This window comes from Capsicum annuum, chromosome 4, assembly GCF_002878395.1.
Source record: "Capsicum annuum cultivar UCD-10X-F1 chromosome 4, UCD10Xv1.1, whole genome shotgun sequence".
In the NCBI taxonomy this organism is placed as follows: domain Eukaryota; kingdom Viridiplantae; phylum Streptophyta; class Magnoliopsida; order Solanales; family Solanaceae; genus Capsicum; species Capsicum annuum.
In genome coordinates, this window is record NC_061114.1 from 13452910 (window position 1) to 13472038 (window position 19129).

Consider the following 19129-nt stretch of genomic DNA (forward strand, 5'->3'; position numbering starts at 1 on the left):
ATATATAAGGCTGTATACTAAACCATTTACGTAATTGAGTCTAAGAAATAATCCATACGTAACTAATGATACCAATAGCTAATAACATGATTTGAAATGTATTAACTACACATAATATAATACCAAACATAGTATATAACTAATGCCTACAAATTTGAAAATCTTACTAATCAAAGATATTAATAAATACGGAAAAGGGTCAAAAATACCCCTAAACTATTAGAAATGGATCAAAAATATCCCCCGTTTATTTTTTTGGCTCAAAAATACCCCTCCATCAATTTTTTTGCTCAAAAATACCTCTCAGTTAATTTTTTGGCTCAAAAATACCCTTCTCTCTAATGAAATGCCACCAGACATGTCACGTGGATAAAAAAAATCACTTGACCAGTCCTTATCAGCATACACGTGGAAAATCACTTCATTTAATCTATCTATCCATCAATACATTTTATTCTATTTAAAATTTTAACCCGACCCATATTAAGAAAATCCGAACCAAGAGGCAAAAATCAATGGTTCAATTTTTTTTCTCAAATCATCCCTTTCACCACATTTCATTTCATTATTAACGTTTTTAAAGTTACGAGGCTCGCTCGAGTAATTCTTGACCTCATCAACTTGTGGTTGTCCGACACTGTCGCTAAACTTTCTCTCCCCAAATTTTAATCTTGTCTTCGAATTACCATTCCTCTTAGTACAATCAGGTTTCTCACTAGATTAATTCAGATAGGATATCCAGTAGGAATCTGAGCTCTTGGACACCGAATCAATTATTTAAAGATCCAATTATTTAGGGCGATCCAATTAAAACTTGATTCTTTCATGTCAATAATTAGAGGACCTGATTGTTCCCTCATCTTTTGCCTCGATCGATCCGAAATATCTGAACCCATCACATGAAAAATAAGCAATCAAATTTTTTAATTTTTTTTTTGTTCGGATTTTTTGAATATGGGCCGGGTTGGATTTTTAAATGGAATATAAAATGGGTTGATGATAAGATGATTAAATAGAGTGATTTTCCACGTGTATGCTGACATAGACTTATTATATATTTTTTTTTTCACGTGGCGTATCTGGGGTGGCATTCCGTTTGAGAGAAGAGTATTTTTAAGCTAAAAAATTAATGAAAGGATATTTTTGAGCCAAAAAATAAGTAGAAGGATATTTTTGAGCAAAAAATAAATGGGGGTATTTTTGATCCATTTTCAATAGTTCAGGGATATTTTTGACCCTTTTCCATAATAAATATATAAAGTTGGTAGGCGTTTGGTCACGAATGTTATTTCACAATACTTCGAAATATTCTTTTATTTTATTTTGAAATGTGTTTTTGGCCATAAATATTTTGAAATATATTTTTAAAATATTTAAATTTTTAAAGAATACCTCAAGAAGTGTTTTCACTATTTTGAATTCACTTTTTAATTTATTTTTTTCAAAAAATTTAAATTTTTTATTTTCATAAAATAACTCAATTTTCATAAAACTCTAAAATAAATTATTTTTTATATTTTCAAGTTTTAAAATACCTATTTCTAAAATACCATGACCAAAAACACCTCGAGCCCTATTTTCAACTTTAAAAATATCAAATAAAATTAATAGTTTATTTTTATTTTTATTGTCAAATGAGTCCTTAATACATTCATTATTTTTTCTATTGCATCCTGCCAAACGGCCCTATGTCTCAATAGAAAATTGCCATATGAAAAGTTATTTATACATATTAATTATTTTTGGTAAGAAAAATTAAGCTATAATATGTAAGAGTCAAAGTTATACTATTAATTGACAAACAAGGCCATATACTATAAATGTAATTTAGTCTGAGAAATAATTTATGCCTAACTAATGATACCAATAGATGATAACATGATTTGTCATGTATTAATTATACATAATATAATACTAAATAGAATGTATAATCAATGCTTACAGATTCAAAAATCGTATTAAACAAAGATATTAGTAGTAAATATATAAAGTTAGGAGCTATTTGACCATGAATATTACTTATAATATTTCGGAATACTTTTTTTTACTTTATTCTGAAATACTTGTTTGACCATAAATATTTTTAAAATATACAATAACAACAACAATAAACTCGGGATTTTGGGGAGAGTAGAGTGTACACAGTCCATAAATATTTTTGGAATATGTTTTCACAATATTTAAATTTTTGAAAAATCCTTCAAGAAGTGTTTTCATTATTTTTGAATTTACGTTTTAATTTAGTTTTTTCAAAAAAAGAATCTAAAAAATTATTTTTCATGAAATAACTAAATTTTCATAAAACCCTGATTTTTTAATTTTTTATATTTTAACTTCAAAATATTCCATTTCTCATATACTACGGATAAATATAATTTCAACTCTATTTTCAATACTAAATAAAATTAATATTTTTTTTATTTTCATTGCCAAATGGGTCCTTGATACATTCATTATTTTTCCTATTGCAACCTACCAAACGACCCTTAAAATGCTCAACAGAAAATGGCCATACGACGTCGTTCAGAGGCTAGGGTGTTCTCCTCTTTCTTCCTCAACAAGCTTTCAAATTGAGCCAAATAGTTTGAATTTTTCAGATTTTCAGAGCTATGTACGGATCAAGAGGGTAAATTAACCTAATTTTCCTTTTTATTGATACAAATTAAATGCTTTTTTTTATTAGTTGAATTGTTCTTTTTTTGTGTTTTTTTTTTGACTTTTTTATTTTATTTTATGTGTTTTTATTTGTTTGATAAATTGTTGATTTGATGTGGATTTACTGTATTTTTAATCTTTTTTTTTTTTTTTGAAACTAGTAACTATTATTATTCGGTTATTTTGTTTGATTTAAGAACCATGTAGCTGAAATTTTTGATTGTTCGTTTAGTCGAGGGTCCATTGGGAATAGTCTCTTTACATTTTTGAGGTAGGGATAAGGTCTGTGTATGCTATTCTTTACTAGACTCTACTTGTGTGATTATGCTAGGTTTGTTGTTGTTGTTGGAGAAATTATGATAGTTCGTTTAGTTGAGGGTCTATTGGAAGTAGCCTCTTTACCTTGATCTAGGTAGTGATAAGGTCTGTATATACTTTATTTTATCCTCCCCAGACCTGCTTGTGTAATCACACTGGGTTTGTTGTTGTTGTTGTAGAAGAAATTTTGATTGTTCGTTAAGTCGAGGGTCTTTGGAAATAACCTTTTTTACCTTCTCAAGGTGGGAGTAAGGTTTGCGTACACTCTATCCTCCCAGAAACCCATCTGATTACAATTTTCTAATTACAATGGGTTTGTTGTTGTTTTAGGAGAAATTTTGATCGTTTGTTTAGCCGAGGGTTTATTGGAACAACTTCTCTACCTTCAAAAGGTAGGGTAAGGTCTGTGTACACTCTACCATCCTCGGACTCCACCTGATTACATTGGGTTTGTTGTTGTAGGAGAAATTTTGATAGTTCATTCAGCTGAGGTCTATTGTGAACAATTTTTCTACCTTCTTAAGGTAGGAGTAAGGTCTGCGTACATTCTACCCTTTCCACACCCTAACTTTTTGTGATTATGTTGGGCTTCTTGTTGTAAGAGAAATTTTGATTGTTCGTTTAGTCAAAGGTCTATTGGAAATAGCCTCTCTATCCTTTTCAAGGAAAGGGTAAGGTCTACATACCCTCTACCCTCTCCAGATCCCACCTATTTGTGGTTACACTGGGTTTGTTGTTGTAGGAGAAATTATGATAATTTGTTCAGTTGAGGGTCTATCAGAGATAGCTTCTTTACTTTCTGAAGAGGCTATTTCTACACTCCACCATCCCAGACCCCACATGTGTGTTCACATTGGTTTTTTTTTTTTTTTTGGGGGGGGGGGGGGGTTTTTTAGGAGAAATTTTGGTTGTTCCTTTAGTCGAGGTTCTATCAAAAATAATTTTCTCAAGGTAGGGGTAAGGTTTGTGTATACTCCGCCTCCCCAAATTTGACTTGTGTGATTACACTGGGTTTATTGTTAGAGGAGAAATCTTGGTCTTTTGTTCAGCCGAGGGTCTATCGGAAATAGCCTCTCTACCTTTATCAAGGTAGGGGTAAGGCTTGCATACGCTCTACCCTCTCCAGACCGACTTGTGTGATTACACTGGGTTTGCTGTTGTAGGAAAGATTTTGATCGTATGTTCAGTTGAGGGTTGACTAGAAGCAACATCTTTACCTTTGATCAAGGTAGGTGGAAGGTTTTTGTACACTCTACCTCCCCAAGACTCCACTTGTTTGATTTCACTGGTTTGTTGTTGTTGTAGGAGAAATTTTGATAGTTAGTTTAGCTGGTTCTATCAGAAACCGTCTCTTTGCCTTCTCAAGGTAGGGGTAAGGTCTTTGTTTACTCTACCCTTCCCAAACACCACCTATGCGATATCTCACCGAATTTGCTGTTGTTGTGGTAGGAGAAATGTTGATCGTTCATTGAGATGGGGGTCTATAGAAAACAACCTCTTTACCTTCTAAGGTCTACGTACACTCTACCCTCACTAGACCTCACATGTATGATTCCCTTGTTTTCGTTGTTGTTGCAGGGGAATTGTGATAGTTCATTGGGATAAGGATCTTTAGGAAACAACCTCTCTACCTTCTAAAGGTAGGTGTAAGGTCTACATACTCTCTACCCTTCCCAAACCCCACATGTGTGTGATTACAGAATGGGTTTTTTGTTGTTGTTGTTGTAGTAGTAGGAGAAATTTTGACCGTCCATTCAGTTGAGGTTCTATTAGAAACAGTCTATCTTCTCAAGGTAGGGGTAAGGTTGAAGTACACTTTACCCTCCCTAGACCCCACCGGTGTGATTACATTGGGTTTTGTTGTTGTTGTAGAAGAAATTTGATTGTTCGTTCAGCTGAGGGTCTTATTGAAAACAACCTCTTGGTAGGGGTAAGGTCTGCTTACATTGTAACCCCTTCAAACCCCACCTGTGTGATTACATTGGGTTTGTTTGACAACTGGTTGATTTTATGAACTACGTAGGGTGAATTTTGGAATTACGTCACTATTGGTGTACCTTTTTGTAGGTACAAACAATTGACTTTTAACTTACTTTAAAGACAAATTATTCTTATTAGAATGTAATAAGCAGCGTAGAGTAGAGTAGAGTGAATATAGAAGATTCATACCATCAGCTACACGGGTTAGCTCAATTGGCAAAGCTTGAGGACTTGTGTCTAAGGTCACAAGTTCAAGCTCTGCGTCAAGTGGGGAGCATTTATGTTGGGAGGGGTGGAGGGGCAGGCTGCAGTTGGATCCACACGGATTTCTTGGACATAAAATAAAAAAGATTCATATCGTCAGCCCTAACTAGTTTGGAATTGAGGTTTGAGGCTTAATTGATTGACTGACTGTAACACCCCCCCCCCCCCCCCCAAAAAAAAAAAAAAAAAAGGAAGGCCTTTCTGTCTGGTGGAATGGGAAGTTCGATAAATCTTATCAAGGAATGGGGTGAGGTGACGACATACTTGTCCCTCTGATATTTAAACTTTGTATATCGATTCAGGATACAATACCTTGCACTAAGATCTTTTCTTTTTCTCGATTCAAGGATTGTTAAAACATAATCTTCGACCTTTTTCAGTTGTCATAGTTATCCAACCTTTAGGGATTGATAGAGTAATAGCAATTTTTTTGGTAAAGGATAGTGTAATAGCAATTTGTTAAATTGAGATTCTCTTTCTCAATTTAAGAACCTTGTACAGAATTGTTTGGCCTTTTAGGTAACCATAGTTTTCACATTTTAGGGGGGTTTTTGTACCAATACAAAATTCCTGATCACTGAAGTGTTTAAGTTGCCATATCGTTACCTACATAGTTGAGTAGTTAAGACTCCCTCTGCCTTAAGGATTTTAGGTGATTTTCTACTTCTACCTGATAGCTGGAAGAGTTTTTAAATCAATGATGGTCTAGTATTGTGGTCATCCGGTTATGTGCGCGTTATTTGGATGAATCTGTGTTTGTCGCTAGAGATTTTGAACTATAAAAGACAGAAAATATCTCCATTCTTGGAAAAGTTGTTCTTTCTTTAAGTTTTTGCTTAGGGAAATAATCCCGAGAATATGTGTCTGTATTTACTATGTTCATTTATGTGCTAACTATGTTAATATGCGGTAATTTGTTATTATGTTTTTTGGGATGCATGTGAAATGTTGTGATTTCGTTTTAGAATAAGTGGTATTGGAAACTAGGTTGTAGGAAACATATGGGTTGGGATTGGTTTTATTAACAAGGTTGAGTGGGGGATTTTTTTTCCTTTTTGGGTGTGAATAATTGAAGGGCAATGTTGGGGAGCGGGGGGGTTTCAGACGGGTACGGGATCGGCTCAAAGAGACCAAGAATGATGGAATCAAATCCCTACTTCGCAGTGAGCAGCGGTCCAAGCAGTTATCATCACGCTTATGGCTATGGCGGCAGCAGATCTCGGCCTTCTGGATTTCCTGTTGTTCGTTTGAGGGGTCTTCCGTTCAACTGCACTGTAATCGACATCTGCAAGTTCTTTGCTGGCCTGGATATTGTCGATACTTTCTTGGTCAACAAGGACGGACGGTTCTTTGGGGAGGCTTTTGTTGTCTTTGCTGGTCACACGCAAGTTGATTACGCTCTTCAACGGGACAGACAGAACATGGGGAGGAGATACGTGGAGGTTTTCAGCTGCAAGAAGGAAGACTATTACCAAGCTGTAGCTGCTGAGGTGAAGGAAGGAGGTTACAATTGCGTAAAACATCGTTCTCCTCCTCCATCTCGACCAAAGAGGTCCATGAACAAAGACGATATTGAGTACACCGAGATATTGAAATTGCGAGGTCTCCCATACAGTGCTAGAAGAACAGATATTGGCAGGTTTTTTGGTGAGGAATTCAACATTACACCAGATAAGATACACATTGCATATCGTTCTGATGGAAAAGCTACCGGAGAGGCTTATGTGGAATTCGCCTCCGCTGAAGAGGCTAAGAAAGCTATGTGCAAGGACAATATGAAGATTGGATTTAGGTATATTGAGCTATTTCCTTCCCATCCAGATGAAGCTAGGCGAGCCGAATCAAGGTCACGACAGTGATGCCAATTCTTAAGCATGACAATATTTTCTTCACATGTCATAAGTTAAGCTCCATGGGCAAGAACTGACACCACCACATTGTATTTTGATTGTTGAGATCCTCTATAACTCTTGCCTTAGAGGCAAGACTTCATACACTTGTTAAAGATCGTCTTGTTTGATTTACTGTCATTACTGTATCTTTTCGTTGACAAATTGATATGAACAGTTTTGTAATTTGTGGTTCTCACTCTTGGCATCTTCGCTAGTGTTTGGTCATAGATTCGCAAATATTTTTGGCTATCTTAGTTTTGGGTTTTGCTTAATTTGCTTTGAACTCTTCTCCATCCATTGATTTTTCTGTTTTTGAATTCTCTTGGTTTGATTACTGCCGTTACTGTATGATTTTCTTTTGGGCTCTGTGTGTGTGTGTTTAGGTCCAAGAAAATGCAATAATTTTTGCTTTGGGCTATGTCTTACTGTTTTTTTTTTTTTTTTTAAAAAACAGTTCGGTGCACTAAACTCCAGTCATACGGCGTTCGGAAAATGATCGGATGATAAGTCAAAATGAGATGCACCTATGGGGGATTATTTTATTCCGATATTTATACTAAAATGGTAAAATGACTATCCTATCCGAAGGGTGGGACTTATCCAATCCGATGTACCAAACGACCTCTACTTCCTTTATTCTAAGAGAATTTACAATAATCGAGTCAGTAAGCTTAGGATACTGAATGATTAACAAAATAATAAAATGCATCGTCATATAAACTTGGATATATTGTCTAACAACAAATACTCAGTCTAGTCGCACAAATAGCTAGATATGTTGTGCTTATGAAAGTAACAAGTACTTCCTCCGTTTCAATTTTTTTGTCGTATTTTTCTTTTTAATTTGTTTTTTAAAAAATGCGACTTTTCTTTTTAGGCAATTCTTTAGTTATAACTTCTCACTTGATATTTTTAAGATTATAAAATTAAAAGACATTTTAATATTTTTTTCATATCTTTAATTTAAGTTCATTAGATTTAAACGCATTTTCTACTTTATTATATTATGTGTCAGGTTAAAACCAGAAAAGCAAATTATACATCAATAGTTTCAGTTTTCAAACTTCTACAAAGAAAAAAAAAAAAGAACCTTTACAAAGAAGCAACATTTTTTTTTTTTTTTTTTAAAAGGTGAAGCTTCCTATCACATTATCATTTGTTGACAACTTTTGTTCATACACATAACATGATAAAAAAATCACAAAAATATATAGAACTAAAACAAATAATATCTGTAAAACAAAGAGAATTAAAAATAAAAAAGAAAAACTACAATATAACATAATTGTAGGAGTATGTCAAAATTCAATAAATACACAAAAAGAAGTACTAAGTGGAATTTGTTTTAACAATAATGGAGTAGCAAGTAGAACTTAATTATAAGTTATATTCTTGGAAATTTAGTTGGATGTACAAGGAAAAGACATCAAGTATTCAATTAAAATTGTCCCTTATGTCTTGGTTGGTACGAGGAATAACGAATATCTGATTTTGGAATTAATTTTAAAATGAGTTTATCTCATGTTTAGTTAGGATAAAATGATGAGGTAATTTATCCCTGAATTGCAGTGCTATTTTTGAATTTATTCTGGGCAAACAACATAAATCCCAATAATTTGAAGCTTGATTACAGAAAATCCCGATATTTTGCATAATTATTGAAAATCTCAATTTTGGGTCTATTAAGAATCGAGATATATAATTACCTCCGATACATCCAACAAAGATACATTTTTTTTGTTGTAAAGATACATAATAAATCTAACGAAGACACATTTTTTCTTTATAAAGATATATAATTAGCTCTCGGTATATTTATTTCGATTTTGATTCTCTAGAGATATATAATTAACTTTCGTTACACCCAACAAAGATACATAGTTAGTTAAAATTTTTGTAATACTTTATAAGGGTGGAGATTTGCATAAATATGTTATGATGTATATTTATATTATTTTTCCTAATTTTATTTCACCTAAGGGTGGAATAACAACTCCGAACAACTAATATCGGAAGAAATTATCTCGAAATGATTTGTTCCACAACCAAATGAGTCCCATAGAGTAGTATTATTTTGATTCTTTAAATATAACCTTGAACATCTTTCTTTTTTTTCTAATCGTTTCTTTATGATAAAATAAATATAAGTATGTTCTCCTAAATAAGTTTAACTTTTAGTGAGATATGTGATCATACCGTTGACATGATATTAGAGTAAAAATATTCTACGTTTAAGTTCTCACCGCTAAAAGCGAATCTATAAGGTAACTTACAATCACAAAAACTCAATAATATTTACCTAAATCATAAATATATTTTAAGAAATCTTATAAATACTTTTAAATATTAAATTATAAACCAAAATATATTAATTTGAGATGGTTATACAAAACTCATAAACTTCAAATTTTAAATTCGTTTCGCCTCATCATCACTCAACGTCATTTTTTCTTCTTTCTTATGCATACTTTCTTTGACAAATGTGTTAAAATATTTATTTTCCCCACAAATAAGGTACTAATGTTTTTTTCAAACTTTGAAAAATTTCAAGTTCTTTTTCAAATGTCTTTTTTTTTCCCCTTCTCAAAATCCATTGACTAACCTTGGTTTTAATTATTATTTTTTCAAGAACTGATTGACTATCCTTGATTTAAATTATTATTATTTTCCCATAGGAAACTATTATACTTCTAGAACTGATTTTTTTTCCTTATTTTTTCTTGTAAAAAATTTCTATCAGGTGATTTAAGCAGGTTTTAAATAAATAATTATTTTCTTCATTTTGATTTAAGTATCTTGGCTTAACTAAATGTGAAGTTTAAAAAAAAATTAAATCTTATGATTTTAAATTTAAAATGTATACGGTGCTAAAATGCCTTTTGTAATCTTAAATAATGTCACGTCGAAATATTCGAATTAGCGAGTTATCAAATACTATAAAAATTAATATTCTTTTTAAATCAAATCTAAAAAGAAAGTAAAAGGTCAGTTGGTTGCACTAAAACTTTTATTATGTGGGAATTTTAACAAAGGTTCGGACCATAATGATCTACAGTAAACAACTATTCCGATATTTCTGCTATAGTTGTTTTTACGACTTGAACTCATTAGTCATAACCTCCTAGTCACATATGGTGGCGAATTCAGAATTTAGAAATTATGGGCGTTCGGAAGGTTCACACACACATACTGACGCTCAAATTTTAAAGTTTAATCTGGAAATTAAAATATCTATCTATCTTTTTTATTTATTGAGTGCTTTTATGAGTCTTATACTAATTTTTATATATTTTTAATATAATTATATGTAATCTACGTTGAATTTAATAATTATTGAAATACCTCAAAATTAACCTTAAATCCGCCCTTAATCATATAATAATAATTTTATGAGTTACTCTAAAATTTACTAATTCAAAAAGTGCAAAATGGGCGGAGTGGGTGAATTAGTCCAAGAGCAATATAATAATCAAATTTCTGCAGTCAATGGTGTTATACAATATAGTCAATGACTCAATATAATACTCATGTGGTTTGTGATGAATGTTAATTTTTTTTAAGGGAAATGAAATCATTTTCATCCCAAACTATATAAGAAAAGCGTAAGCCACACTTAAACTATACTAGTGACTTATTACTCACCTAAACTATTAAAAAGTGATTTTTTTTATATCCTGTAAAATATTATATCATTTACACGTGGTGTGGTGTATTACACACGCCTTCCATATCAGCCTAATGCAGTTATAGACTTACACCTCACCAACCACAACCTCTCCAAATTCCTTGCCTCAGCTAATGCAGCAGCACCCACATCCTTCAACTCAGTAGTATTTGACAAATCAATCTCAACCAAATTCCCACAATTCATAACTAAATTAGACAATCCCACATGGATAAAAAACTTAGACTTTGAAAGATTAATTAACCTTAACATTTCTTTATATAAACTAGCTATAACTGTTAGTGTTTCATCTGTAATTCTTAGACAAAGGGAAAGATCAAGATTGATAATTTGCGGGTATCTATTAAGAATCTTTGTTAAGTGTTCTGGCCTAAAAGGTTTCAAGATTTTCCTAGCAAAAAATGATTTACAAACAAGTGAGAATGATTTTTTGTCAAATGGGTTGTCACTAAGACAATCAAGAATTGAAAAGACAATTTCTTCAAATAGAAAATCAAATGGGTTGTGTAAGCAATAAAATATTATTCGTACAAAATTTGAATACTATTAAAATTAAAATATATTAATGTCAAACAAATATTGGAGATTAATATAATTGGATTAATTATTTGAGTCCAAATATGCATGGATTTAATTAAAGTCCAATTGTTATTGGGCTAGTCCACTAATTTGGGCTAGAGATGACTAAGCCTACTTTAGCAAACCCAAGATGTCATCATGTTCTAGAGGACCAATTTGGTGCCACATGTCAAATGATGTGGCATGCCAAGTCAAGTGAAGGAGTCAATGAGGTCATGCCACGTGTCAAAATGATGCAGTAAATTAAAAACCCATAAGAAATGTCATGTCACTTAAATCTGATTGGCCAAAGGAAGTTCATGTTTATCATGACCCTTTACTTCCTACAACTATAAATAGGAGTCTCATAATTCAGAAAAGGACGAACAAGTTTAACAAGAATCAAGGGAGAGCTCGTGGATCAAAGCAGCAGATTTCTCTACAAATTCAAAAACAAGCTCAAGATTTCAAGATCAAGAGTTCAAGGTTCAAGAACAAGCTCAAGATTCAAGATCAAGAGTTCAAGATTCAAGAACAAGTTCAAGCTTCAAGATCAAGACTACAAGATTCAAGAACAAGCGCAAAGGCCTTGAATTTAAGTACAAGTCGAGATCAAGTTCATCAAGTCTTCAAATCAAGTTCAAGTTCAAGATCAAGACCGCAAGATTCAAGAATAAGCTACCAAGCCCTTGGATTAAAGCACAAGTCAAGATTAAATCCGTCAAGTTCAAGTTAAAGTTCAAGATCAAACTCGAAGCCCTTGAATTTATAGTTGAAAAGGCGAATCAGAGGAATCATAGAGATTGTAACACTCGCATTGAAATCAATAAATTGATTGTTGCAATATATTCTTCTAGTCTTGATTATTTATTTTCGATCTCTAGAATTTTATTATCCAACAGGTTGTAATTGGATTGTGAAATTTGCTTTTGCTTCTTTATTGTTTTCCAAGATTGGACCATTATGGTTCTTGCAAGCAAAATTGTGAGTTAGATTTGGATAAAAAAAAATTAGGTGAAAATTTTTAAAGGAAGATTGGGTGGTGGAGATGTAATATTGTAGTGTTTATGTGAATTTGATGATATAAAGAGGTTTAGGGAAATTAAGAAGCAATAGTTTAACAGAAAAACACTGGTCTAGTTGAGAACAAATTGAGTGAGGAAGAAGATGAGAAGAATGTTTCAATAACTTTATTGTCCTTGATGGTTTTGAGAGAAACAGTTATTCCATAATCCAATTCGTCCAAGTGAAAACAACAAATTCAATTTGAATTTTGGCGAGCCTGTTTAAGCTTAGTTTGAATTTAGTGATTCAAATTTTATTTCAAGATTTTGAAATTAGTGAAATTGACATCAATTCGGTGGGGTTGGAGTTTGGGGGTGGGGGATGATGAAGAAGATAGTTGGTTGGGGTGGGGTTGGTGTTTGGAGGTGGGGGTGATGAAGAAGATGATAGTTTGGAGGTGTGAGAGGGGAGATGAATATTTTATTTTATTTTATTTTTGTATTAATTTTTAATGTAGACGCGCTTTTTAAATTTAATTAATTATGTTTTTCCCACGTCAGAGCTTAAGGTAAAAAGTATCACTTTTTTATAGTTTAGGTGTGTAATAGGTCACTTAAATAGTTTAAGTGTGGCTTAGATTTTTTTTATATAGTTTGGGGGAAAACGATTCCTTTTCACTTTTTTTTTTAAAATACTTTGCCTATGTCACAATTGAATTTTAACAGGTGATAAATATTCCTTCATTTTTAGTGAGAAGATGAGTCATCATTATAGTTACATTTTTCCATAAATATCCAATAAATTCAAATCTTGTATTTGTGTCAAAGTTTTATCTCATATATATGTAAATAATAATTTATCAAAAATCTTATAAAAATAAGAATGGTCGTCTAAAATTCATAACCTAAAAATCCTAAATTTGGCTTTATTTTTAATCAAATATTCTGCATTTGAGCTCAGAAAATATAATCTCACCTTTAGTAAAAATTATTTTACCTTAGAAGTTAACATTTTCAAACAAATTTAAATTGCAATTTAATCGAGCCAAAATTTATTCGAACCTACAAGGGCAAAAAAAAAAAAAACATCCACACATTAATAAGACATTCAAATACATTATCATTATAGTATGCGGTACAGTGGATGAAATTACTTCTTATATAATTTATAAAATTTTTTATAAAAATAAGAATGGTCGTCCGAAATTCATAACCTAAAAATCCTAAAATTTAATTTTATCCTTAATCAAATATTTCAAATTCGAACTTAGAAATTATAATCTCACTTTCAGTACAGACTGTTTTACCTCAAAAGTGAGACTTTTAAAACTAATTCAAATTACAATTTAATCGAGCCAAAATCTATTTGAACCTACTACACACTAATAAGATGTTGAAATAATTATCATTAAAAGATATGGTGCAGCGGATGAGATTGTTTCTCTCTTAATAAAAATTTTAATTTCGAGATCTGAATATGAAAAAGTCCTATTCGTAGGGAATGATTTGCCAAATAAGTCTTATGCAACATGAATTCAAATTAATTGAATTTCAATACTAATATCGGACCTCAAATAAAAAACTAAAAAAAAAGTTTAAATAATTGACTCTTTCATTCTTTTTCCAATTGAATAGACTGAGACTAGGAAACCTGCATGTTGTTTGTTAAACAAAGTCCACACTTCACATCAATAATATCTTCTTCTTTTTTTTTAAGTATTTATTAGTAAACACACATATATATATGAAGAAATTATTAAGTTAATGAAAAGTAGTAAACTAATTCTTAGTAATTAAGTCAAGAAAATGACTAGATGTGGTTATCCATTTTAATACTAATTAATGAATAATATTCGCTTTTAACAACTCAAGAAAGTTTAGGAAAAAGATACATCTATATTGTCAAAGTAGTCATATAGTTGTTTTTCACTAAACTAACAAATTCGAAATGACATAAAGTGTTTTTAGATGGAATTCAGAATTCAAAATTTAAATTGTATGATTTGGGACCTTAAATATCAAAGACGATTTTAGTTATTCATGCTTTCATGCATAAGCCTATAGATTGTTTCAATCAGGGGTGGAGCCAGCCGAACCTTTCTATGATAAAAAAAATATACTATTTATATATGATTAAACTTATTTATATGTATAGGGTTGAACCCCCTTTAGCTAATTTTTCTTCAAATATTGACATCCCTCAGTTGAAATCCTAGTTTTGCCTCTGGTTTCACTCCCCACTCTCCCCGCCCTTCATCAGTGGCGGAGTTAAAATTTTTACTAAAGGGGTTCCTAAGTGCACACACGAACTAACCGAAGGGGGTTTAACATCTATTATATATAAAATATAATATATATATATATATATATATATATATATATATGTATGTATGTATGTATATATACATACATAAAAAATAATTTTAACCATGTACAAATAGTATTATTTTTTACCGAAGAATGAACCCCCTCATTGTATGCTAGCTGCGCGTATAGACTATGGTGAGACATCCAGTCCAGTTATTAAGAATTTAGGGGTGTTCACGGTTTGATTTTTAACCAAATCGAACCGCGATCCAAATCAAACCAATTTAAAAAATCAATATTTGGTTAGGTTTGGTTTGGTTTTATTTTGAATTTTTGAAAATCGATGCTAATCTGCTTTGATTTAGTTTTACTCTGAAATAATTAAATCGAACCGATATATATATATATATATATATATAATTATTTATATATTATTCATAAATACAATATAAATATTTGTCACATTTTATATTTTAATCATGATTTAACTTTAGTCGTAACACACTCAGTCATATGTCTTTATCCAGTTGACGGTACCTTATGAGATTCTAAATGAATTTCGCACTTGGAATGACAAATGATACTAATTGTGGATACAATATCTTGTTGTTTATTAAAATTTACAACTAAGATTCATTAGACTATAGACAATCACTAATTTTAACTTTCTTTTTTAACCTTGTTGAGCAGGAAGTTTGTGTGTTCACCTTTTGGGGGTTTTATCATATCATTCTGTTAAATGTAGTTTTTAAATATTGTTTTAGAAGCGTTCATATGGTGTTGTTCACGGCTTTATCGAAGTATAACACTCAGTTGACATTTTAGTTTCAAGGTTGAGATATAACACTCGGTTGACATCTCATATGTTAGATTGGATTTGTTTTTTTATATTTTCAACTTTTATCATTAGTTAAAGTCATAAAGTTATTTTTTTATTTGGTTTTAGAAATTTAAAAATCGGCTAAGTTGATTTGATATAATTTTAACCAATAAACGACCCAAACCGATCTATGAACACCCCTAATTAAGATGGCATCAAAGGTGTAGACGCTTAAGCTGGGAACGACAATAAGACCCCTATTGAGATGAGATATTTACACTTTTTGCTTACCAAGCCCCTATTCTTATAGGTTGAGTAGCCAAAGCTTCTTAAAGCGTATTGTCCCCTCTCGTATGAAAGAAAGACGTTGATGCCCCCGAGTTTTTTCCCTTCTTTTTCTAGGTCAAAAGACTCAAAATATGGTTCGATTCTTGCGAGCAGGCAAAAATGAGATGGAAAATGACAGGTTGTTGGGGGTAAAATGTCACATAAAATAAAGTAAGTGCACAAAATATTTTATGTTTACATAGGGATTAAATGTTTGGACATGGTCACACAGAATAAGTATAATGTAAGCATTTTATATCTTGACATAAAATTCAATGCAAAAAATTTCATAGACATTTTACTTATTTTTCAAGTTGACTAGATTTTCCAATATATTAATCGATAATGATGGTACTATTTCATTTCTAGAATCGTTACAAAGAGAAAATAAATTAAAATCCGTTGCTAGAGGATTCATAGTCATTTTACTTATATTTGAGAAAAGACATAAAGTGATCATTGAATTTGTTAGAGATTTGTAAAAAGACACTTTAATTTTGTGAGCGACTTATTACCCCCTTAAATAATTTAAAAGTGATATAAATATTCATATTTCAGCCAACTTCAAATGTGGAAAAAGGAAATCTTAGTAGCTTAATTGGTTAGTTATTAGAACTTTCACCTTATTGGTGAGGGTTCGATTCCCCACATTGTAATCCTCTCCCCCTATCCCCAGTTTTTTAGAAAAAAAAATGTCAGTCACGCACCAATAAATATTTGCCACGTGGCACACTTATTTTTTATCCTAATAGTTATTTTTATTTTTTAATTTTATTTGTTTATACATTTTTTTTCTGTCTTTTCTCCTTCTTCTTCAATCTTGTTGTGTGCTAATAAGCCCAACTATTTGCTCCATTTCATTATGTTTCTTTTTCAATCTTGTCCATGGTTATCTTTGACACAATTATCTTTTTTTATTTTTTTTTTCATTCGGTGTACGGTACCCGCATTGAAACCCGACTAATTTGGATTCGCATCGGGTAGGGCTCCATTCGGGGGTAGCGCTCCAAACAAAGTTTTCTTCATGCCCAGAATCGAATACTTGACCTCCGATTAAGGGTGGAGCAGCCCCATCCGCTGCACCACAACTCATGGTTTTGGCACAACTATCATCACCATTGTCACTTTATACCTCCATTATGTCTATCACTTAATCATTCCCAAATAAAAATTAAAATCAGAAAATCAAAATCTCCATAAAATTAAATGTAAAATTAGACCACTTATTAATCGAAAATAATGAATCAAAATGCTTTGATAATTCATTAAAAAGCACAGTAATTATAAATTAGAGAAAAAAATTATCGAAAAAAGATCTTGAAAGAACAAAGAAGAACGAAAAAAAATATAAAGAGAGAAGCAATACAATTAAGGAAAATCTTGATGAAATAGGGAAGAAGGAAGAAATAATGAAAAGAGAAGCAATTATGAAAAAAAAGGGCAAAGAATGAATATCTAACTATGGGTCTTCTCAAGCAAGAAAATGAAGAAAAAGAAAAAAGAGAAAAAAAGTAAAATGAAAATTTATAAAGTAAAAAATAAAGTGATACTTTTAAAATTAAATAAATGCTGAAAAAAAAAAAAACAATTTATTTTACTTATTTCTGCGTTACATGAGAGTGAAACACACTCTACATGCCATCAAAGTTCATAAGGGGATGATAAACAAGAGTAACGAGATAATAGACTTATAAAATTAAGATATTTTTTTATTAAATTCAAGACAATTTTGATAATTACTTTATATTTTTTCTCCTTATATTTTTCATGTGACTCAAACCTCTAATATATTGATTGATAATGATAGTGCAATTTTCACTTTAGAAATTTATCATTTTTCAGGTGACTCAAATCTCCAATATATTGATTGAAAATGATGGTGCAATTTTTACTTTTAGAAACTTATATGAAGAGTCAAGTCAAGAGAGAATAAAGCAAAATCCAATAATCTATTGGTTAATTATTTTTAATATATTTAATATATAAAGAATAAAGAAAGAAAGAAATGCATTTTCTTATTACTTTTTAATAAAATATTACTACTACTTATTTTATTCCTAAAGGCACATGCACTATTTTCCTCCACTACAAGAAAGCATCATTAATTTATTTTCTAAACTTGAAAAATGGGATGGTTAATGACCTTTGATGATAAAAAAATTTGGGTTTGAATTTTTGAGTATACATAAAGTTTTAGTGGAAGTTTTCTAAATAATGATAGTGGCGAAATTAAAATTTTCATTAAGAGGGTTTAAGATTGAAAGAAGTAGGCATGCGAACTAGTTAAATGAGGTTTAACATCAATTATATATATAATTTTTTTAATCATGTATAAATAATTTAATTTTCACTAAAAGAAATTTGTGTGAACCTCTAACCATTAGGTGGCTCCGCCCCTTATAACACGCCTTACAAATTATGGATTCAAATTTAGTTGAATTTGAGTGGGTAATTTGATGCATCAAGCTTTCGTTATGTGCAGAGTTTGAAAAAGAATCGGATCATAAGTGTCTATTATATATACAACTTTATCCTACATTTCTCAGTACAACTCAAGTTCGTGATCTTCTTGTTGGTATTGATCTGATTTTCTTATCACCATATTTTGCCGATCCTTATTCTTGTAGGAAATGTTATAAACTCTATGAATAGAGACTCATTTTTTCTAGTTTATTAACATTCACGACGTAGTTCTAAGAGTTAGAGTATTGTTTGTTGGTTGTTGGGGAGGGGGAGGGGAATTTGTGAGACTCAAGTGTTACGGTGTTATTTGTGTGATTTTTTTTTATTCCGAGTGAATTGTATGAGATTGTCTCTCTTGACATTTTGTACTCTCTTTTATATAGTGAATTACTCATCTTCTTTTGTGGATGTAGGTCGATTAAATCGAACCACTTTAAATTATTGTGCCTCTTTTAGTGTATTTTCTGTTTGTCTTTTTATTTAGTGTCTTTCGAGGTTTGCTTTACTAGTTTTTGCATAACACCTGATTATTTCAATCACGTAAAAATAATACTTTACCAGTTACACAAAAACTCCTCGTTCAATCAAGCTCGGCTGAAAAACCAAAAGAAAAATAAAATCCTCTTTCTCACGAAGGGTATACATATTTTGAATAAATATGAAAGGGGGTTGTGATATAAGTATGGATATAATTTTCTATTTCTTAATTAGAAGTTTCGAATCATAAACTTAAAATATAAAGAGTTATGATAGGAAACTCAATAATTTTTTTTTTAGCTAAACTAACATAAATATACACTTTAACTTATTATGTTTACATAAATCTCCATTCTTATAAAGTAATTACAAAAATTTC

The 19129-nt window shown here is 31.1% G+C and overlaps 1 protein-coding gene across 1 annotated transcript; it reads left to right on the forward strand.

The window, feature by feature from the left end:
• Positions 1–2462: 2462 nt before the first annotated feature.
• On the forward strand, positions 2463–7305 carry LOC107868239 (heterogeneous nuclear ribonucleoprotein H2). Its single transcript, XM_016714868.2, has 2 exons — positions 2463–2626; positions 6293–7305. The coding sequence occupies exons 1-2, from the start codon at positions 2610–2612 to the stop codon at positions 7074–7076; spliced, it is 801 nt and encodes a 266-aa protein (XP_016570354.2). The 5' UTR covers positions 2463–2609; the 3' UTR covers positions 7077–7305.
• The last annotated feature ends 11824 nt before the right edge of the window (positions 7306–19129 follow it).